General features: G+C 40.9%; 2 protein-coding genes across 3 annotated transcripts; one reads left to right on the plus strand and one right to left on the minus strand.

Annotated features, from left to right (window-relative positions):
• The first annotated feature begins 2,871 nt into the window (after window positions 1–2,871).
• On the plus strand, window positions 2,872–8,491 carry ikbip (IKBKB interacting protein). Of its 2 annotated transcripts, XM_033614212.2 has the most exons (4): window positions 2,872–3,213; window positions 3,301–3,418; window positions 7,209–7,430; window positions 7,805–8,491. In XM_033614212.2, the coding sequence occupies exons 1-4, from the start codon at window positions 3,008–3,010 to the stop codon at window positions 8,369–8,371; spliced, it is 1,113 nt and encodes a 370-aa protein (XP_033470103.2). In that variant the 5' UTR covers window positions 2,872–3,007; the 3' UTR covers window positions 8,372–8,491. The 2 variants fall into 2 exon arrangements, with proteins under 2 accessions (XP_033470103.2, XP_033470102.2); XM_033614211.2 differs by lacking the exons at window positions 7,209–7,430; window positions 7,805–8,491 and adding an exon at window positions 4,784–5,839.
• Window positions 8,492–16,257: 7,766 nt separating this feature from the next.
• ckap4 (cytoskeleton associated protein 4) lies at window positions 16,258–21,058 on the minus strand. Its single transcript, XM_033614358.2, has 2 exons — window positions 20,603–21,058; window positions 16,258–17,727 (listed from the first exon to the last, which is right to left on the minus strand). The coding sequence occupies exons 1-2, from the start codon at window positions 20,918–20,920 to the stop codon at window positions 16,528–16,530; spliced, it is 1,518 nt and encodes a 505-aa protein (XP_033470249.2). The 5' UTR covers window positions 20,921–21,058; the 3' UTR covers window positions 16,258–16,527.
• Window positions 21,059–23,402: the final 2,344 nt, after the last annotated feature.

A 23,402-nucleotide genomic window follows, 5' to 3' on the forward strand; every position in this document is an offset into this window, starting at 1 on the left:
GTGAATATGAATCAACGGTGTACAAATGCCCTGAGTGATGGCATTACAGACAGCTGCTACCCGCTTTAGCGTTCTCATTCAATACTGGACCACTTTTAAGAAATTGTTGTCTCCATTGGTCACTCAGAACCAAAAACATGAGAAAATAGGGTTGAAGGTGTAAAATAATCTACTTATTAGCATTATATTGACCCAGCTTGGTGAAGGTCAGCAGCACTTTGTTTCTTTTTTTTTGCTCAGTCTTGTAGCTTAGACACTTTAAGATGTAATCGATAATATGGTCAACATTGTAACCTGTAGATGAGGTGAATTTTGAGGGGTGCCTTTTGATCATGTTTTGGTTTTAATTTGTAAGGTCTTTTTGTTGGCATTGGTGTTTACACGTCTGCGGTGACTTTCTACGCTGCCCCCCTTTGGTATTGAATTTAAAGGCACACACTTAAGACTCTTGAAGGTTGGAATTATCTGATGCATTGGGACCTCTTTGTAGCTTTCAGGTCCCAGTGTATAGCACACATGTCCTCTTAAAATGTTAACAGTCCCTTTAAAGCCTTCATTTTTTGTTTGCTGTAACATACTGCCGGGGTCCAGGTCGTATCTTTAATTCTGAGCCAGTACATGTGGCACTGTAGTGTTGAATTTGACATTTAAAAGCAATAGGAAAGCAGCTTGATATCTGTTAATGGCTCAGGTGTGGAATAACTACTGCTTGTTATTTAGCATTAAGGTTAGGTTTCCCATGATGCTGTGCAGAGTAAAGGGACTAGAGTTTTTAAAGACCTGATGGGGAACTGGATGATTATATTACTGAGCAGTGTCTGTACTGTTTATGCTTCTCAGGAGTTTGACTTGAGTTGTAAAATAAAAAACACTAAAAGATCCTTCAATGACCAAATATTTGTTTACTCCATCACTCTATGCCTTAGTCCAAAGATCTCTGATTAGCACGCCCTCATATTGCAAAATTCGTGGAGTCATCTGGTTACCTTTTTGCACATCACTTGCTAGAAATTGCATGTGGCAGCTTTTGCTTGAATGTACTGTATTGCAAATGAACATTTGCCTCTAAGTTGACGTTGCGTCTTTGTTAAATTTTGTTGATCTTTGTAAGATTGTGTCTTCTGCTGTTGAATATTGTTAAATGTTACATAAAATAATAGTAGCTTGTTAAATATGCATGGCCCATGTGGTTAATAGGACCCGCTGACACATCCTGAATACAAGAGAGCATCCTGCTGTTGGGACCCGTTTAATAATAATGGAATAACAGAATTGTTCAATAAAAACTGTATATTACTGCTACATACAACGTTGTATAGGGCTTTAAATTACCATTTATAGAAAGCTACTGATAATCAAGTTTTGACATATTTTGACACTCAAAATGTAAGTAACATTTTTGAAAACATGCCAAATAAATGGCTTGTGCCGAAGCTCTTTTGCCTGGTTATTTTACGCCCTGCACTGCACAGAAATTCATGTGTGATTAATTAATTGTTCAGGTTATTAGAAATCAGCAAAAAACATGTCCATCATACCAGTTGTCCTACCAACATTCTAAAACCCAATAATATTAAATTGACTATTATATTAAACAGTGAAAACCAGCAGATATTTACTTTGGAGAAGCATTTTTATAACAAAAATCAATAAAAGAGAACACATTACTCAAGTTTTAATGACCTCACACTGGTGTGTTGGTGTGTTTTTATGTGTAAAACTCTGTAGCACAGGTTTTTGATAATAGCCATACAAAGAAACCATTCCATGGTCTTCATCAGTAGACTCACAAGTCAGCCTTTAGACGCTTTGCTTAACTAAATCAGAAGGCGGAGATCTCTGATTGTGTGGTGGCGAGACTACTTCATCAGTGAATCGATTTGTCCCAGTTGTAACGGAGTGGGCTCAGTCGGCTGAGGCGCATCCTTTTACTGATGAAGACCATGCAATGTGGTTTAAAGCTCAGGATAAATGCTGGGAAGTGGACCAGGAGTCAACAATACTTCATATAGCTACTATGACTAATATTCATACAGTCAAGAATGAACTTCCACTGTCCTCTCAATTTTGGTATTTGCCTTTAAACTTAAAAATAATACACCTACTAAATATGCTAAAGGGTATAGTTTGCATATTAACCCTTTAAAAAACTTGAGCAGATTGGCTTTTTTTTAAACATAGGAGAAGAGTGAGCAATGAGTGACGAAAGAAGAAATGACTCAAAAAATTAAAATAAAAAAAAGAGAAAATAAAAACAAGAAAATTAGTAAAAAAAAAGTTAAAAACAACTATGTAATAATAATAATAAAAGTATTAATAATAAATATAGATTATTATTTTGTTATTTATTATAATTATTACTATTTTAATATATTACGTAGGAGATTAATCAATTATCAGAATTGTTGCTGATTATTTTTTGTCAACCGAATAATCGATTAATTGATTAACTAATCCAAAAACGTCATTAATCCATCATGGCCACTTTGAGGACAAATCGGGACAAATGCTGGCAGCCGCCTACGTGGCTGGCTGAGGCGTTTACTGTCCTTCCTGTGCGATCGGAATTTTGAGCGTTAAGATTAGAGCTCAGTTTAACGATTAAAACAGATTGGAAAAACGCGATTAAAAATTACAGTTTTGCTTTAAACTTATTGTGTGGCTCGAGATAAAAGATAAAATGTTAATTTGTGTGTTGTATTTGTTATAGATTTGTGTTTTTTACTGAAAAATCATGTTAGTGTTTGTACATACGAGCTTAAAATGAGCATATGAAGGCGGCATTTTTCCAAGGAGACGGCTGAGGCAGAAAGCTTGTTTTAACGGTTACACATTAAATGTACTTTTTACGTTACTGTAGCATCCGACATTATGAACTCATCGGCGAATGAAGTGTTTTATTTCACTTTTCCACGTAACAAATAGCTAGTTAGACTATATTTTTTTTTGTTAGAGCCTGTTAAATTCCTTCAAAGTAAAAGTTGCCAACAGTAGCCAGTTAGCTAAGATGCCTGCTGAGTTAAAACAGAGGAAGAAGTCACAGAAACAAAGTGATGAAGGGTCCGAAACGTCGGCTTCAAATGTCAAAGATGAAACGCAAAAGGTGAAGACAGACGGTGGAAACAACACAGGAACGAATAAAACGTCCTCTGGTTTGGATATTAGAGGCTTAATGTGCTTATTGTCGCTTGTAGCTTGCGGGGCTCTCAGTTGGTAAGTAAAAAAAAAACAAACTCCAATACACTAATGTTATCAATAGGTTTTATCTCTGCTACAGTTTTATGTCCTTCTGGGTTTCAGGATGGTGCTGCAACAGAACGAGAGGTTTACTGAAATTGAGGAGAAGTACAGATCTTTACACGTAAAGACTTCAAGCCTGTTCGACATGGAGGAAGAAGTCCTGAAGGTTTCCAAAAAGGTGCGTTTGATTTATAGGGGAACATGTTCTGTGCTGCTTGGAAGGGATGGCGCTTTAAAGGGTAATTTCACCCAAATTACACACAACAAACTGAACCCCATGTAGACAGGTTTTGGTTTTGTGTGTCCAGGTTTTGAGATCTACCTTCACCCCCAGTACATTGGAAGGAATGGAATTAAATCTGTGGTGCTCACAGCATTAAATATAATGTACAATGGCATATATGCATTTTGACTGAAGAAATATCCCCTGCACTAACAGGTGACATAATATTCTTTGGATTTTAAAGAAATATTTATGTGGAATTAGAAAAATAAATTCGGCACAATAAATAAATTATTGTCGTAGCTAAATACCACTACTCGATAAAATATGTTTTTCTTTTGTGAAATTCAGGTGAAATGATCCTGTAAGTTTGTGTGGAAACATAAGAATACAATTTTATATATGCGACCGTTGTTAGGGAAACATGGTAGCCACCCCCCACCTCCTGTTTATTTCTGTAAGCTGAAACCATTTCCCTCAGTGGAAACAAAGCTTTTATTTACTTTAATTTCACAGATAAGAAACAATAAATTGTGAAGACAATAAAGCCTCCACAAAATAGCATTTTATGTCTTGTGTGTGATTTATCCTGGCTTCATATGAGCAGAGGAAATCTCAGCTAGGCTAATTTATACAATGTAAAATGCCATAGACTTGTGCTAATAATGTTAGCATATTATATTTGGTTGGAAATGGGCTTCATTTTCAGCTGCAAACGCCAAAGGGGGTTTGTGGCTCAAAATTGAGCCACTTACTCATTGAAGCAACCTAGAGAGAAGACTAGGGTGGGCACAATGTCTCCACAGCAACCCTGTTGGTTCGAGACAGTGTTACTAGCAGTAATTACAGAATTAGCTCAGCTAGCTAGGTCACACCAAATCCAGCTGGTGCACAGTGCAGTAAAATGAAGAATAGCAAATTTTGCCTATAGACCGACATGTGTAACCGCTCAAAAATCTTCTCGTTGGTTAACAAATAATGGTGAACCGTTGACATCCCTGATTCATGTGGAACAGAGTACATGGAGTCAGAGGCAGACTTTGAGTAACTGTAATGAGTCACAAGTCAAAGGGATGGGGAACTACTGCCTTACATTTGTGTTTTGTTTAAAAATGTTAGAAAAACTACTTTTGGGTGAGCCTCACATCTCTAGAGTCCACATCTATGTGCTCCTTTAACACCTTTACAGTTCACTTACATCGTACACAGTTCCTTTTTGAATGCATGCATTTGGTTTCCTGCTGTATCAGTTATATATGAATACTGAGGACCATAGAGCTCCCACAGAAACAGCCCTCCTGTTTTGTGTTGCGGCTGCAGCTTGCCGCCTCTGAGGACGACCTACAGGAGGCGCTCTCCACCGTCTCCTTGGCAACGCGACTCCAGCAGGAGATCTCCACCCTCCACACTGCCGTGATGGGGATGCAAGCTGGTGAGAACTCCGCCTCCCGTGACCTGCAGGCTGTTAACGGCCACTTCCTCAACGTGACGGAGACGTGGCAGGAGCGTCTAGCTGCCATCAACTCCGACCTGTCTGCCCTGAAGGCTGAGTCACGGGAAGCTCACGCCACAGCCACAGAGCGGGTTAACGAGGCCGAGCAGAGAGCCCGGGCGCTGACGGAGAAGCTGGAGGAGCTCGAGGCCAGCACAAAGAGGAACGCCCGAGCTATGGAGCGCACAGAGGAAGACGATACCAAGCGGGCGCAGGATCATCTGGACTGGAACACCAAGCAGATCCAAGCCCTGGAGCAGCAGGTCAGCACCCTGAGCAAAAGAGAGGCGGAGCTCAGCTCTCAGCTCCAGGAGCACATTCCCCGAGCGCTTGAGTGTGAAGAGCACCTGCCCCAGGTGGAGGAGGCGGTGCGCTCCATCCTGAAGCTGGCGGGTGATCTGAACGGGGCAGAGAAACGTCTGGAAGAGGTGACGCTGCAGGTGTTTGGGACTGAAGACAGCATGCTGAAAGCACTCAGTGAAATCCTTGAGATCAGGCAGGAGCTGGACACCCTGCAGGCTCAAAACAGCATCCTGAAGATGAAGAATGAGTTGTCCGTGGTTAAAGAGGCAGTCCGTGAACTCACCATGGTGCTGAGGGGAGACACTGTCGACAGCCAAAAGGACTCTGATGCTGTGGAGGAAGAGGAATGGAAATACGATGAGATGGAGGAGGATGAGGAGTGGGAAAAAGACGACATAGATGAGACAACTCAAACTCCACTCGATGACCTCACTGAATGATGTCATTGTTTTGAGTCAACGAGGGAAAAGAAGTGGCCCTGTCAGACTATTGCTGTAAAAGGCTGTCATAGTTCGGTTATGTTTCTCAAAATGTGCACCTCATTTTAGAGCTACAGCTGGTAACTTGTCCCTTGCCGACACTGTCACTAGATTCTGAACAGTATGTACAGTATAGTACAGAGACAGTGTGAAATAAATCATGGTCTTCTCCCCTCCTACTGCCTCTAACTCGCTAGAATCAGCAGCATGGTCAGCAACAACCAGTCAGAACTGAGGAGTCTCTAACACAGCTGTCAATCATGTCAGTCACTCCTTCTGTGGAGGTCACAACAACAAGTTTACAGTTGGTAAACAATGGAGGAGAAACAGGTGGTAGCAGTTGCTGGATACCCAGAGCTATACGGCCCGTCGATAGACAGCAGGTTATCAAACTGCCCCCTGAGTCATCCTAAAATATGCTTAGAAACAGCCATCACCACCAACTGGTGGTACTCCCCGTGATCCACCCTCTTTTGCGCGCCTCGCATTTTGCAACTTGCAAAACTCTTTCTGTGTGATCGAGGCCTTGGAGACTTCTCTTCTCTGATTGGTTGTTTTAGCTGAGCTGCGATAGATTCTAGCAAATGCCAGAATGAAGAGGAACATCATTTTTTCACAGATTATCTGTCTAATGTACTTCTGTCAGGATACAGTGACAGTTTTAGCAAATATTTACAAAGAAATTTACCAACAACAACTTTAATATCAGAAAATTGGTGACTATCAATACATAAACTCTGGTACACATGCACTGTATTACACAAGTACAATCAAGAATATTTATTGTAATATTTGTTTATTGTGGAGTGACATGCCCCATTACTCTGATACAGTTATATAACAATATATGTAACTACATTAGAACTGAAATGATTAGTTGATTAATCAGTCATTATCATTACATTATCCAGTGCTAGCTTCTGAATTTTGAAATAGTTTCAGCAGGTAACTGAATATTTTTAGGTTTTTGACTATTTGTGGAAAAACAAGCAACAGGAAAATATGATGGACATTTCATCAAAATCCATTGCATTTTCTTTAGACAAAATTAGTCATTGATGTATCAAGAAAATAATGAAAATAATCATTAGACACAGCCCCAAACGTCATCTCTGTCAGTGTTATCTTACATTTGGTACAGGAATAACTTCTGTAGATGTGGAAGAAATCTTAATATTAATGATGACTGTTACATTTTCATCTTTTGGTTTCACCTGTTGGAAGCATGGCAGTCATTTCATCACTGAATGTAGTAAATAAAATCACAGTTTTTATTGAAAATGTTGCATTTGTGCAGATTTGTTTTTTGCTCCTATTTGATCCTCTTGTGTATAGAGGCACCAGTTTCCCTCGTGTGTTTTCTATAGAGGGAAATGTGATTAACCAACACCTCCTGAACACACAAGCATCTTAACACACAAGCATATAGCTGTTGTATGTATCGATCCATGTGCTGTATGTCCTGTTTCAGTGTGAGAGCGTCCAGCTGATGCTGGAGGGTCTCGGGGGTCAGCGGGGGGCTCTGCAGCCTCAGCTGGAGGGTTTGGAGCAGGAAGTGAGCCGCCTGAAGGAGTGGGCCTTTGGGCTGAATGAAAAACGAGCTCAGCTTCAGACCAGCCTGACCTCACTGAGAGACGCCGTGGGACAGATCGAAGAGCGCACCTCAGCCATCGCAAAGGACTTTGTCAACAAGGTGTGTGAGATTCTGTTGACGATATACAATGATTTTATTGGCGAGTCACTAGGAGAAAATCTGTAGGTGTTGTCCTGTTCCAGTGCCAGCTGTGATACCAGATGCAGGGAACAAAATTCAACCACTGGCACAAAAAATTGGGCTGCAGCCAGTGATTATTCCCATGAATGACTGAATCAATTAATCATTTTGTCTATAAAATGGTGAAAAATGCCTGTCACAATTTCTTGGAGTGTAAGATGACGTCTTTAAATTTCTTTTTTTGTCCTTTCAACAGTCCAAAATCCAAACAACCCTGAGAAAAAACACTTTTTTTTTTAATGCCATTTGAAACAGGATTTCTGAGCCTTTGTTCTTCTATATTCGGCCTGTAGGTAGCGTCAGTGAGGACAGATGTGCGCAGGATGGACGGTCTACAGTCTGAGCTGGAGTCTCTGCTCACTCAGGTAGCAGAGCTGGAAGACAAGACCGCTCAGGTGGAGCGCAGCATGGTCAAACGCATCGGGGATGTGCTGGCCAACAGCATTGACCGAGTCTCAAACCTGCGCTCTGCGTCCGAACGCAACACTCAGGCCATAGAGCAGCTTCGCAGGCGCATTCCTGAACTCACCACCGCTGACACACAGATCTCTGAGCGCTTGAGGGAGCTGGAGAGCGGCAGAGCTCGTCTGATAAGAACAGTGACGTTTGCCAGCGACCTCAAACCGAAGGTTGCTGCCATTAAAAGAGACTTCAGGGCGTTTGAGCCTCAGCTGTCAGATCTGACTCTGCGGATAGGAAGACTGGCAGAGGATCTTATGAAGAGAGAGCAGGAGGTCGCTGAGCTAAGACAGACTCTGGCTAACCTCACTGCAGTAGAGGGAGATTTAAGTGTAACAAGTAAACAGGTTAGTGAAATGACTGATTTATCTGACATTGGAGAGATGCCCCAGCCCACATGAGCTACACACCTCAACAACCTCAAGATCAACATTTTCGCCTTTTGTTTTCTCAGCAATTACATGTGGTCACCTGTCACACTACTGTTTGAAATAAACCTTTTACTTGTACATTAAATATAACACCTTGTTTACTTAACTTTTATCCAAAGCACAAAGCGGGCAGAGAGCAGGCAGCAGCTTAGGAGACGGACACTCAGTCTGCGGCTGTAGCATACCGAATTTGGCCAGCCCAAACCCTCCCAGCACTGGGTGACACAGTGAGCTGGTGGCCAGCAGCAGCGCGGGGTCTAACCTGTGTAATGGTAGCAACAGAAAGTTAGGTAAGCCAACAAAAAGTCTGGGGTACTGCGGCCATTGACTGCGGGTTTTCCTCCGAAGAGACTGCCCAGCTCTCCTTCCGGCAAGATGGTCTGCAGCATCCGGAAGACACACTGTGATTTGAGGCTAATGTTAGCTACATGGACATGACGTGTGAGCCTTTAGCTCCAGTTAGCAGGTTAAACTATGAGCAACATTTTCTCTCCATCTCTGTAACACTTAGATATTGACACTTTTGTTTATTGTCAGACTCTATTTTGATAAGTCTGTCTTCCTTTCTTGGGGTGGCTTTGCAGTGTGGGCAGTTGTTGCCAATGCTGGAATACCAACTTTCTCTGTAGGATTCCTCTCCATTGATTCAGGCTTTCACCAAAGAAAGTGTATGTTCATTTACGCTTGTAGAACAGCTAGTAGGAACTTCCTCTCTTTGAAATCACCTATGATTAGCCAAAGTCTCCCGTCATGGGCTGAATTTTTTAAAAGCATGAAAACAGAGCCAAGAGGAGGTGCAGAAGTCTGGTTTTCTCTCAGACCACTTGAATTACAATATGCTCCAAGTTTATTATGGGATTTTTGACCAATAAAGCCAAAGTTAAACTGCCCACCCCATCTTTTACAGGTTGAGATTTGACTGGTTTGGTATTGTTCTGCCACTGTGCAGACTTGTGCAATTACTTTATTTTCTTGGGCTCCCAAAGAGTTTTCCATATATTTTGTTTTTCAGAGGTTGTAGAAATGTGCAGGAAGTGTGGACAAATGTAATATTTTGACATTGGTATGGTCATTTTTGAAGGCTTTCAGTATGGGCACAAAATACTGGCTTAAGGGAATAGTTAACATTTTGGAAAACTTAGTAAATATGAAGCTACAGCTAGCAGACTACAGAAAGGGGGAAACAGCTTGTGATGTCACTCATTCACAGCTATTAAAGTCATTGTTCTGTCAGGAAATAGTCTGGTACATAATCAGAGAACTGTTGTTTTTACAGTTAGAATTTTTTAATGGAAACAAATTAGATATTGAACAAGTAAAAGCCAGCAACACTCATGTGTCCTTCGTTACCAACTTTTAATACCTCACTGGTTCAGGCGATCAAACACACAGAGCGGTTTCGACAAGTGTCTTCCTCAGTGTGTGAAAAGACAGAAAAGCAGGGTGAGACATGCAGAAATAACCTCCATTTACAATCACACAGCTGCATGGCATTAGGCAATCACCAGAGCACCAAGCAGAATCCTGGTAATCATAGAAAAACATCTCATAGAAGAGAAAAAAAGTACAAAACATGTATCAGTAGGTATTAAATAGACCAATATCAAGAAAACACACCTATAATATGAAGTGCCTAAGAGTAATAAATATTTACTGAGTACATCAAAAAAAAAAAAAAAAAAAAAAAAATATATATATATATATATATATATACACACAAAATACTACTTAGCAGCAAATGGTACAGTAAAAAATATATAAAGTGCCACAGGTCAAAACAGTATAACATCATAATAAAAGGAGCTAAAGTCATTCAGCACAGTAAAAGGACATAAAGTGCTGATATCACGGTAACCCCTCCTATATATAACAAGGCATACATTCTAGTACGGCACACAAACATGGCAGAATAAGGCATAGAATAGATCAAATGTAAATATGTCTTAATACATCATAAACCCTATCAGGCATATTGACAGGGCAAACGGTATATGAAAAACAGTGATAAACAACACTACAATTTTTTTTTTTTTTTTTTACAAAAAACAGCTCAAGAGAAGTTCCTCATTCATACCCCTCAGGTGTTCAGTTTGCAACGTGTGGATCCAGAAGGCTTCACATTGTAGCAGCCTTCTCTCTCTATCCCCCCCTGTCTTCATAGGTCTCACTTCCTCAGTGCCCTGAAATCTTAAGGAGCACACATCGTGGCCAGCAGTGTTAAAGTGTCTTGCCACAGATGATTTCTCATCTCTATTCCTGATGCTGCTCTTGTGTTCTGAGACACGATTCTTCAGTTCTCTCTTAGTCTTGCCACCATAGCATACCGCACATGGGCATTTTAGAAGATAGACAACAAATTTGGTTTTACATGAGATCCTACTCTTAATGGGGTATTTACATCCTGAATGGGGATGAGAGAAACTGTCACCTTTAATCATGGCATCACAGTGAACACAACTTCGACATGGATGATTACCCTGAGGTACAGAGGATAAAAAGTGCTGAGGACGTACAAAATAATCTGCTCTGACTAGTTGGTCTCTTAAATTTGGAGCACGTTTGTGTGCAAAAACTAGAGGCTCTTTTTTCTTCTAAAATGCCCATGTGGGGTATACTATGTTGGCAAGACTAAGAGAGAACTGAAGATTCGTGTCTCAGAACACAAGAACAGCATCAGGAAAAGGAGATGAGAAATCATCTGTGGCAAGACACTTTAACACTGCTGGCCACGATGTGTGCTCCTTAAGATTTCAGGGCATTGAGTAAGTGAGACCTATGAAGAGAGGGGGGGATAGAGAGAGAAGGCTGCTACAACGTGAAGCCTTCTGGATCCACACGTTGCAAACTGAACACCCGAGGGGTATGAATGAGGAACTTCTCTTGAGCTGTTTTTTGTAAAAATAAATAAATAAATAAATAAATTGTAGTGTTGTTTATCCCTGTTTTTCATATACCGTTTGCCCTGTCAATATGCCTGATAGGGTTTAAGATGTATTAAGACATATTTACATTTGATCTATTCTATGCCTTATTCTGCCATATTTGTGTGCCGTACTAGAATGTATGCCTTGTTATATATAGGAGGGGTTACTGTGATATCAGCACTTTATGTCCTTTTACTGTGCTGAGTGACTTTAGCTCCTTTTATTATGATCTACTGCTTTGACCTGTGGCACTTTATATATTTTTTACTGTACCATTTGCTGCTAAGTAGTATTTTGTATATATTTATTTATTTATTTGGGTGTACTCAGTAAGCATTTATTACTCTTAGGCACTTCATATTATAGATGTGTTTTCTTGATATTGGTCTATTTAATACCTACTGATACATGTTTTGTACTTTTTTCTCTTCTATGAGATGTTTTTCTATGATTACCAGGATTCTGCTTGGTGCTCTGGTGATTGCCTAATGCCATGCAGCTGTGTGATTGTGAATGGAGGTTATTTCTGCATGTCTCACCCTGCTTTTCTGTCTTTTCACACACTGAGGAAGACACTCGTCGAAACCGGTCTGTGTTTGATCGCCTGTACCAGTGAGGTATCAATCTGGAAATCCATCAGTAAAAAAAAAAAAAAATTCTTGAATCTGTCTTGAGAGATTAGTAAGGTATTAAAAGTTGGTAACGAAGGACACCGAGTGTTGCTGGCTTTTTCTTGTTTATATTGTTGTTCTGTGGCCGAGCACCGCCAGACTTTTTTCTTCTTTTTTGAGAGTGTGTGTTGTCTTTCTTCAAACAAATTAGATATAACATATTAATTGGTGAGCTTTAGATGTGATTCTTCACCAGTTTTTGTTACCTTTGCACAGAGCACGGCTAGCTGTTTTCCCTGGTTTCTAGTCTTTATGCTAGGCTAACCAGCTGCTTACATCAGCTTCAGCATAGAGTTCAAGACACAAAACATCAGCTATCAGCAGCCTCATTAAAAAACCTTCAAATTGGGCTTTGTCTGTGAGGAAAGTCGTGCAGCCAGGTCACGAGAAATTTTTTTATTAAGTCGAGTGATGAACAGTTGGACGTCTAACTTCCAACGCCACATGGTTTTTCTAGCATCACCTCAAGACTTTTTTTTTTCCTTCCTTAAATATCAACGTTTGGGTACATTTAAAGCAGCTTTTTGCTTTTTATTACACTGAACAAAAATATAAACGCAACACTTTTGTTTTTGCTCCCATTTTTCATGGGCTGAACTCAAAGATCTAAAACTTTTTCTACATACACAAAAGACCATTTCCCCTCAAATACTGTTCACAAATTTGTCTAAATCTGTGTTAGTGAGCACTTCTCCTTTGCCGAGATAATCCATCCCACCTCACAGGTGTGGCATATCAAGATGCTGATTAGACAGTATGATTATTGCACAGGTGTGCCTTAGGCTGGCCACAATAAAAGGCCACTCTAAAATGTTCAGTTTTATCACACAGCACAATGCCAAAGATGTCGCAAGTTTTGAGGGAGCGTGCAATTGGCATGCTGACTGCAGGAATGTCCACCAGAGCTGTTGCCCGTGAATTGAATGTTCATTTCTCTACCATGAGCCGTCTCCAAGGCGTTTCAGACAATTTGGCAGTACATCCAACCGGCCTCACGACCGCAGACCACGTGTAACCACACCAGCCCAGGACCTCCACATCCAGCATGTTCACCTCCAAGATCGTCTGAGACCAGCCACCCGGACAGCTGCTACAACAATCGGTTTGCATAACCAAAGAATTTCTGCACAAACTGTCAGAAACCGTTTCAGGGAAGCTCATCTGCATGCTTGTCGTCCTCATCTGGGTCTCAACCTGACTGCAGTTCGTCGTCGTAACCAACTTGAGTGGGCAAATGCTTACATTCAATGGCGTCTGGCACGTTGGAGAGGTGTTCTCTTCACGGATGAATCCAGGTTTTCACTGTTCAGGGCAGATGGCAGACAGCGTGTGTGGCGTCGTGTGGGTGAGTGGTTTGCTGATGTCAACGTTGTGGCTCGAGTGGCCCATGGTGGCGGAGGGGTTATGGTATGGGCAGGCGTACAGTACAGGCCAAAAGTTTGGACACACCTTCTCATTCAATGCGTTTTCTTTATTTTCATGACTATTTACATTGTAGATTCTCACTGAAAGCATCAAAACTATGAATGAACACATGTGGAGTTATGTACTTAACAAAAAAAGGTGAAATAACTGAAAACATGTTTTATATTCTACTTTCTTCAAAATAGCCACCCTTTGCTCTGATTACTGCTTTGCACACTCTTGGCATTCTCTCCATGAGCTTCAAGAGGTAGTCACCTGAAATGGTTTTCCAACAGTCTTGAAGGAGTTCCCAGAGGTGTTAAGCACTTGTTGGCCCCTTTGCCTTCACTCTGCGGTCCAGCTCACCTCAAACCATCTCGATTGGGTTCAGGTCCGGTGACTGTGGAGGCCAGGTCATCTGCCGCAGCACTCCATCACTCTCCTTCTTGGTCAAATAGCCCTTACACAGCCTGGAGGTGTGTTTGGGGTCATTGTCCTGTTGAAAAATAAATGATCCTCCAACTAAACGCAAACCGGATGGGATGGCATGTCGCTGCAGGATGCTGTGGTAGCCATGCTGGTTCAGTGTGCCTTCAATTTTGAATAAATCCCCAACAGTGTCACCAGCAAAACACCCCCACACCATCACACCTCCACCTCCATGCTTCACAGTGGGAACCAGGCATGTGGAATCCATCCGTTCACCTTTTCTGCATCTCACAAAGACACGGCGGTTGGAACCAAAGATCTCAAATTTGGACTCATCAGACCAAAGCACAGATTTCCACTGGTCTAATGTCCATTCCTTGTGTTTCTTGGCCCAAACAAATCTCTTCTGCTTGTTGCCTCTCCTTAGCAGTGGTTTCCTAGCAGCTATTTGACCATGAAGGCCTGATTCGCGCAGTCTCCTCTTAACAGTTGTTCTAGAGATGGGTCTGTTGCTAGAACTCTGTGTGGCATTCATCTGGTCTCTGATCTGAGCTGCTGTTAACTTGCGATTTCTGAGGCTGGTGACTCGGATGAACTTATCCTCAGAAGCAGAGGTGACTCTTGGTCTTCCTTTCCTGGGTCGGTCCTCATGTGTGCCAGTTTCGTTGTAGCGCTTGATGGTTTTTGCGACTCCACTTGGGGACACATTTAAAGTTTTTGCAATTTTCCAGACTGACTGACCTTCATTTCTTAAAGTAATGATGGCCACTTGTTTTTCTTTAGTTAGCTGATTGGTTCTTGCCATAATATGAATTTTAACAGTTGTCCAATAGGGCTGTCGGCTGTGTATTAACCTGACTTCTGCACAACACAACTGATGGTCCCAACCCCATTGATAAAGCAAGAAATTCCACTAATTAACCCTGATAAGGCACACCTGTGAAGTGGAAACCATTTCAGGTGACTACCTCTTGAAGCTCATGGAGAGAATGCCAAGAGTGTGCAAAGCAGTAATCAGAGCAAAGGGTGGCTATTTTGAAGAAAGTAGAATATAAAACATGTTTTCAGTTATTTCACCTTTTTTTGTTAAGTACATAACTCCACATGTGTTCATTCATAGTTTTGATGCCTTCAGTGAGAATCTACAATGTAAATAGTCATGAAAATAAAGAAAACGCATTGAATGAGAAGGTGTGTCCAAACTTTTGGCCTGTACTGTATGTTATGGACAACGAACACAGGTGCATTTTATTGATGGCATTTTGAATGTACAGAGATACCGTGACGAGATCCTGAGGCCCATTGTTGTGCCATTCATCCACGACCATCACCTCATGTTGCAGCATGATAATGCACGGCCCCATGTTGCAAGGATCTGTACACAATTCCTTGAAGCTGAAAACATCCCAGTTCTTGCATGGCCAGCATACTCACCAGACATGTCACCCATTGAGCATGTTTGGGATGCTCTGAATTGGCGTATACGACAGCGTGTTCCAGTTCCTGCCAATATCCAGCAACTTCGCACAGCCATTGAAGAGGAGTGGACCAACATTCCACAGGCCACAATCAACAACCTGATCAACTCTATGCGAAGGAGGTGTGTTGCATTGCGTGAGGCAAATGGTGGTCACACCAGATACTGACTGGTTTTCTGACCCCCCCCAGACCCCCTCAATAAAGCAAAACTGCACATTTCAGAGTGGCCTTTTATTGTGGCCAGCCTAAAGCACACCTGTGCAATAATCATGCTGTCTAATCAGCATCTTGATATGCCACACCTGTGAGGTGGGATGGATTATCTCGGCAAAGGAGAAGTGCTCAGTAACACAGATTTAGACAGATTTAGACGTTTTCACTTTTACCCCATTACGATATTTCAAGATTTGACTTTTTTTTTTTTTTTTTTTAACCAAAACTATGTAATAAGAGCAGTTCTTTGCATCTGCCGGCCCTTCTCCATTTCTTCAAGGTTTCATTAGCATCCAAACGCCTTCCAGCAAAACACAACTACAGCCTCAGGTGTTCAACAAGTAATTGCATTCCTGCAGAACATCTGGAAGAGACTCAAAAGTAAACATCAAAAGAGGGAAATTACAGGTTATCTGTCACTGCTGTGTGTATTTGTAAGAACTCATCTCTCTACAAAGACTGAGTTTTACATGTCTTGTCACTGATTGTAAATAATGTGGTGCTGCTTAATGAAATGAGCTTTATATGAGATTTACTCAATAAATTCTGAATTATTTGGTGTATTCGAATTATGAAATGGAGATGGAATTTCTGTTTGGGGTTTAATGGGATTTTAGCCACCCTGGGGTAAATCACGCCTATGAATGTGTGTACATTTTCATTCCCACCCATACAATAAAAGCAGCTAAAGCAAAGCAACAAATCAAAGTCACACCATGAAATAATCCGTCACAGCTTTAGGTCAACAAGAGTTTTTATTCTTGTAAAAAACAAACGTACTGAGTAAACAAATAAATGCTCAAAAGAGCTCATTATTGCATTTGTTGGTTTTAACAAACAACCTTGGCACAGAAAACTGAACAAAACAAATATTAGAAAAAAGAACTACAGTGCAGAATGAGTGTGGATTTTAATTCACAGATCAGCAGTACAGCCCTGCCCCATCTCTCCTGATCTAACGCCTCACGTCGGCTACTTTTCTACTAAAATGTGCAACATCATGACATCAACCAAATATGAGGCCCTCCTCTATCCGTTCTAACCTCCTCACAGCTTTCTGCAGAGCAGCTATAGCCTGGTCGTGGCCTTCTAGCTTAGCTGCTTTGCTCTCCAGCTCAGCTACCATGCTTTTTATGCTCTGTATCTGCTCTGGCTTCATGTTGCTGCTGCTTTCCTCCAGAGTGACGAGCCTCTTCTCCAAGTCCACCACCTGCTGATCCAGGCTGGAGTCCTTCGACAACAGCTTGGTCTGGCTGCCACTCAGAGCGGCCATGTTGGACTGGAGCTCCCCAAAACTGCTCTTCAGTGCCTCCATCTCCTGCTCCAAGCCGGTTTTGACTTTCTCCACCGCCTGACCCTGCGCAGACAGGGTGCTTTCATGGGTGTCATATTTGGTGAATAGTGACTCCACTTTGGAGGTGATGTCTGATACTGATGCTGACAGTGAATCTCCGCTCTCCTCCGTGGTTTTAACTCTGGCTTCCAGCTCGTCTGATTTTTTCAGGGCCTGGGCGGCTGCTGCATTCACCTGCTTCTCTACGTCACGGACAGCATCAGTGGTCTGCTCCACGCTGCTCTCCAGTGTCATGCTTTTGTCCTTGAGGACCTGGACATCAGCCTCTGCTGCAGACAGCGCCTGCCTCAGACTCCCGACATTCTCTTGCACTACTGACCTCATTGTTTCAACTTCCTGTGACAGTGAGGCAACTTCCTGGTTTCGCGTCTGGAGCTCTGACCTCACAGCACCTACCTGCTCCCTGAATGAATCAGCTGAGGCATCAGCAGCCTGTTTGGATGTTTTGATTTCAGCCACAGCATTGACAATGGCGGAGAGCTCCTCTTTGATGCGCGCAGGGTCCTCCATGTCACCCAGGCGGGACTTGAGATCAGCCAGCTGGCTCTGAGCTTCACCCTGAGCTTCAGTGAACTCCGCCACGCTGGCTTTGATGGACTGACTGACCTCAGCCAGACGCTCCTCCACAGTCTTCTCCAGAGAGGAGAAGTCCCTCTCTCGGGCCTCCTTCACCTCATTAATGCCCTCTGAAAGGTCCCTGAGTAGATCGTTCTGGAGCTTCTGAAGGGCTTCCTCCACCCTCCTCGTTTCCACCTCGCCCCTCTTCATCCTGCTGATGGCGCCCTCCAGCTCCACCCGTGTGATGCCCAGTGATGACTCCAGCCCGTCCACGACACTCCTCAGAGACTCCACCTGTGCAACAAGACAGGAAAACATACAGCATTAGTGTGCAACGTCATCCATGTTATGACATCCATATTTAACACTAATACATTATAATGCACTCCAGGGGCGGAGCCAGATCTTTTTCCAAATAACGGCAGCTACATGCACTATTTTACAAGCAATTAAAAAATGAATTAAAAGATCAGTCCATGCCATAATAATCTGGGGCTGCTCTAACTGAAAATTATAGATCCCCACCAAGCTTCTGAGCTTTTCCAGAGCTTTTACTAGTATTTCATGGTCTTCATCAGTGAATCGAATTGTCCCAGTTGTAACGGTGTGGGCTCAGTACTGATGAAGACCATGCGATGTGGTTGAAGGCTCAGGAAAAATGCTTGCAAGTGGACCTCAACTCAACAATATTTCATATGACTACTATAACTACTATTCCTAAGGTCAAGCATGAACTTCCACTGTCCTTTTCCTATTTGCCTTTAAACTTTAAAATATTACACCTACTGAATATGCTAAAGGGTATAGTTTGCATGTTAACCCTTTGGAACCTCACAAAATTGGCTTGATTTCTTTTAAAAAACATGGGAAGAAGGCAGTGAGCGATGAAAGTAGAAGAAAGAAAGAAGAAATTAGCAAAAAAGAGGAAATAAAAACAGAAAATTAGTAAAAATAATTATAAAAATGTATATTAATAATGAGAAATTCTGTTACATCATTTAAAAAAAATACTACTACTTCTACTTATAATAATAATTAGAAATACAGTTTTTTTGTCTAGCTTTTTTCTAAATCTATTTTTTTTGTTGCAATTTATGGATAGTTTCTTATAAAGTTGCTTGTCGCCTTTTTGTCCCATGTTTTTGAAAGACATCGCACCACTTTGCTCACATACTCGAAAAAGGCGTCTGAAAGCAGCACAAGAACAGTGATGTCGCTCCAGGTTACAGAGAGTTAAGATATATTTTGTTGCATAGTCAATAAATGTGATATTTGAAAGTGTATGGACAAATTCCATGAGCACAGAAGTCAATTTCTGACCGTAGGAACAGGGTGGCAAAGGTATTGTTGAAGTAAAAAAGTGTAGCTGGTTCAGATGAGTTTTATTCACTGCGTGGAGACAGAGCTTCACAACAAGGGTGTTGAATTTTATCTGAAGCTCTGGACAGGATAATTAACAATATAAATCTGATCAATCTCGGTGCCATAATCCCTTGAGCACCTCAAGGACTGTTTCCCTGCATGAGTATCTAAAACATTTACAAACGTGGCCTATTAAACAATGTTAAACAGTTAATAACTTAATCAAAAGAACAGGAAGGACAATAATACATTAGGATGAAACTAAAACTAAGGTAAAACATTTCTTGTACAGTGTCTTTACTAAAGGTCCACTTACTAGCTTTTTCTGTGTTTGAAAAGAGTAATGTACTTTTCTGGTGTGGAAAAAATAAATGATACACTTTTATTATGGTTGTGGTGTGTGAACCTTGGCAAATATTTACAATGCAATTATCACTCCTCTGTGTCACTATTACGTGTATTTTTGGGTACAAAGGAGCTCCCACCCAAAGTAGACGAACTCAACAAACATGTTTCACCAGTATATTTGTATAGGTACAGTTGTGTCATCACAATAGGAACATAAGTAGGGGTAAATATGTGTAAAACGCCAGCAGCAGCACATCCTGAGTACAGATCAAACTGGTTATTTATACACAGTTATATCCAGGAAGTGAGGAGAGAATGAATAAAACAAGAGCGGACTCAGGGGATACTTAAGTTTGCACGCAGTGACACTGAACAATGACTTTTTTTATTCATGCAAAAGGAGACTGATAATCAGACATTAGTATTTATGTACTTTATGACAGGAAAGACTTCAGCACACTTTAATGTATGTAGTGTTTCACTTTACTCAGGGCATACATGACTCAACAACGGACATAAAGTAACCGATCCCATTCTTCTTATTGGCATTATGCAACACACCTGAACACAGATGGGAATTGTAGTTTTTGCTGTAAGTACTGAAGCATACAATAGAAGCTTAAATCCAAAGTGAGAAAAAAGGTGTTGGAACACAGTGAATACAGAAAAACTAACCGGGAAACACCTTATAATTGCACCATACCCTGAAGAGACATCCCCAAATCTATACGAAAAACAAACATCTCACCTCTTTTTGTATTTTATAACAAGTATGGCTTCCATTTTTATGCTTCACACTACTCCATTCAGTACTTAAAAGACTACAATTCCCAAGATGGGAAGCTTATACCACCAATATTGTGCATATTGCCAGTGATTTGATTAGGATTGGTTACTAGATTAGTTAGAGTCTGATAGACTGAGAGCTCAGAATAAAGAGAAGCACTTCATAGATGTAAGTGTGTGGAAGTATTTTCAATCAGTGTGGACTCACTGATGCTCCCAGCACCTTTATTGCCAAGGTGGAGCTGCATATTTCTGTTCTGTAAAACAAAGGGAGTGTGCCCTTTTCCCTAAAGTGAGCTCATCCTTATCTTACTGGTGCAGTTTAACAACCAGCAACGGCTTTTATCTGTCATTCCCACACAAAACTAAACATTTAAAACATAAAATAGTGCAGAAATACTTGTTTATTGTAAGGTTATAAACTTTTATTTGGAGTTATTGAAGGTTTGCTGAATGAAAGGTCACTTAATGCATCACCAAACCTACCCAACCCCCATCAGTACATCCAGTACAACAACTGTATGCAAGGTTATGTAATGTCTAACAAAAACAATGATATGCATTGACTGTGTGTATAGTTTGTATTACACTGTGAGTCATGAAAAAGTTTGGGAATGTCACCCACACTCATTTTGATGCGACTCCCCATTGATTCATATGATTTTCCACCTACCTGTTGAACGACACTCTCCATTTTCACGCTCAGCTCTGCGCTCTGCCGTGCGCTCTCCTCATGCCTGGAGCTCGTCTCCCGAATTTCCTCCACAACTTGCTGTAAATGAAAAGCCCCAAACCCAGCGGCGCCTATTAACGCGATGTAAAATACGGCGGTGGCGACGAGCCCGAGGCAGCTCCCTGATCGTGGCCCCTGAGGTGCGGGGCCACTCACCCCGTTACTGGTGCTCTTCTGGCTTTTCTTCGACGCATCCTCCTGGCTGGATGCGGCGCTCTTTTCGCTGGAGTTGCTCTTGTGTCGGTTTTTCGCAGTCATGGTCAGTGGGAGCTCGCTGAGATAAGTGTGTGTGTGTCTGGTGTGAGAGCTGCTGGGGTTTGCAGTCGTGGATGGAGAGGGTTTCCAGTCCAGGCCCACTGGCTGGACCAGCAGCGTATCAGTGAGCGCGTCGTGTCTTTCCACGGGGCTTTTTCGCGTTGAGGTATGCGGATGGGGGTTGTCCCATGTTCAACTCTGGGCTCTGTATGGGTCCAGCTTAATGACATTAAACACCAGGACACAATGAATGATTTGTCTTACTCTATCACTTTGGTGATGCTCTGTTTTTACACCAAAAACTACATGTGCCAAAGCCTTTTTTTTCATTTTACGCTAAAAACAAGAGTGAAGTTTCTGCAGAAGCATCTCTCTGGTGCAACACTCTTCCCTAAAAGATGCTTCAGACAACTCCTGCGGACTGTTCAAAATCATCCACAAGATCACTATCAAAATACGCATAACTTAATTTAACTTTTTAAGCAACTTAAAGGTGAGAAAATGTCCCTACGAGCCACCGAAGGACAAAACATGCACCACCTTCGCACAAAATGTTGCACCAACAGTGCAAAACTCTCTGAAGTCCATCAATCTGTGTGCTACTGACATGAAACCGTGTATTACACTTGTTTTATTATCACATACGCTCATACATACTGTTACAACTCTGAAACACTGTTAACTGACGCAAACTTCCTGCAACCAGCTCACTGAGGCAGAGCTGTGCAGGGAGGGGCTGCTCCTTCTGGTTTACTCCTCCTTTCATACGTGGCAGCTGCAGTCTGCAGGGCGATGGTAACTCCTATGGTTACATCTCTACACACAGAGAGACTCATCAGAAATATAAAGTACAGACACACCTTTTATGCTCACTGACACAGAAGTTAAAAGTCAGTTTCACTGTGTTATAAACGTGCATAATTTTTGTGGGCCTGAAATTGCAAGAAAATGAACACTATGTTCTTTTAATAGTCATTTTCTTCCACAGTAAATCAATAAAACAAGCAAACAAACAAAAACACCACTGTTAAATTTTCTTTTGTGTGTGTTTGTATGATACTCAGGTCATTTATAATGACCTCATTTTTATATCACCATTTGCATAGTTATAGTAGTCCATAATAAATAAAAATATATGTCTTTATGTGCAATTTTTCTTAAATGTTTATCAAAAAAAAAAAAAATCTAGCTATCTCTGTTTTTAAGCTTATTCTTGTATTGTGTGTAATGCACGGTCACATCCTCTGTTTAAACACTAGATGTCACTAAAAGAGCGTTTAATGGTGAGAGCAGACACAACACAGGTAAACCTGCAGTCATAGAGCTGTATGGACAATGAATACAAACAAATAAAAAAATTCAAACAGGTGTACTACTCCAAAAATAGAGGGTTTTTTTGCTCGAGGGATTACACAAATAATAAAACATTTGAAAAACAGAATAGCACATAAGATATACAAAATAAATAATCAAATTAGTCACATAAGGCTCTAATTTTCACAGTTCCGGAGTAAAAAAAAATTTTTTTAGTTAATATAAAAATTTGCACAAAAAAAAGGAAATTATATTGGTGGCATATATTTCATTATTAGTCATTTCACGAGTAGAAAAAACCTCCAAGTACTTTCAATTCAAATTGACTTAAACATAGAACTCTCTATCTAAATAGTCAAATCAAGTAGATTTGTTAAGGTCATAATGTTTGACTGAAGGTTGCTGTATATACTGACAAATCCAACTATGTAATGGATTTTAAGCAAAAAAATAATTCTGTATTTATTCTATCACTTGTACTCTGCACCACTGCACTATAACCTTACTGTATACAAATTTAACTATGATGTTGTTTAAAATATTTGTAGGCCTATATATATATACTTCATATATTTACTGTAGTCAAATGTTTACTTTGTTCAGCTTAGTTGTCCTTGTTTTAGCTGTTATGTTTGTTTCTGTGCAAGTACATTGAGAGTAACAAAAACTGTGGAAACAAATAAGGGACTTAAGTATTTGATTGGTCAAATTCAGATCTAAAAATTCAAGTCAATAAATTTCAAACACCTGGGTGACCCTGTCTATAGGCCAACCCTTTATACATACATGTACACATATATTTATAGGCTATTTATTTATTCCCACCAGTTTGAACATGAGTAACATTGCTTTTTTTGTTTGTTTTCTTTGTGTTTGTCTTTTTGTTTTTCTTTTGTGGCCTCATTATTATCTATCTATCTATATAAATATTTCATATTTTTTATTTCAAAGAGGTGAATTCAGAACAGATTAATTTAGATACATGGTTTTCATACTAACATATTTCAGCGTTTCAGTGTCAATGTGTTTAAAATCCAAAATGCAGTGGTTGTTAAAATTCACATTTGTATCTTATTTGCTTCCATATAGAAAAAAACGGACTCAAATCCCCTGTATGTGAACACACCCAGCTGATTCTGATTCACCCTGCCTACATCTCTGATTTGAGGTG

This window comes from Epinephelus lanceolatus, chromosome 23, assembly GCF_041903045.1.
Source record: "Epinephelus lanceolatus isolate andai-2023 chromosome 23, ASM4190304v1, whole genome shotgun sequence".
Lineage (NCBI taxonomy): Eukaryota > Metazoa > Chordata > Actinopteri > Perciformes > Serranidae > Epinephelus > Epinephelus lanceolatus.

Excerpts from the sequence above, each read along its gene's own strand:
- ikbip (XM_033614211.2), top strand. The coding sequence starts at position 3,008 with ATGCCTGCTGAGTTAAAACAGAGGAAGAAGTCACAGAAACAAAGTGAT. Across the intron at positions 3,214-3,300 it reads GCTTGCGGGGCTCTCAGTTG|GATGGTGCTGCAACAGAACG; the intron begins GTAAGTAAAAAA and ends TCTGGGTTTCAG. Across the intron at positions 3,419-4,783 it reads TCCTGAAGGTTTCCAAAAAG|CTTGCCGCCTCTGAGGACGA; the intron begins GTGCGTTTGATT and ends TTGCGGCTGCAG.
- ckap4 (XM_033614358.2), bottom strand. The coding sequence starts at position 20,920 with ATGACTGCGAAAAACCGACACAAGAGCAACTCCAGCGAAAAGAGCGCC. Across the intron at positions 17,728-20,602 it reads TGGAGAGTGTCGTTCAACAG|GTGGAGTCTCTGAGGAGTGT; the intron begins GTAGGTGGAAAA and ends CTTGTTGCACAG.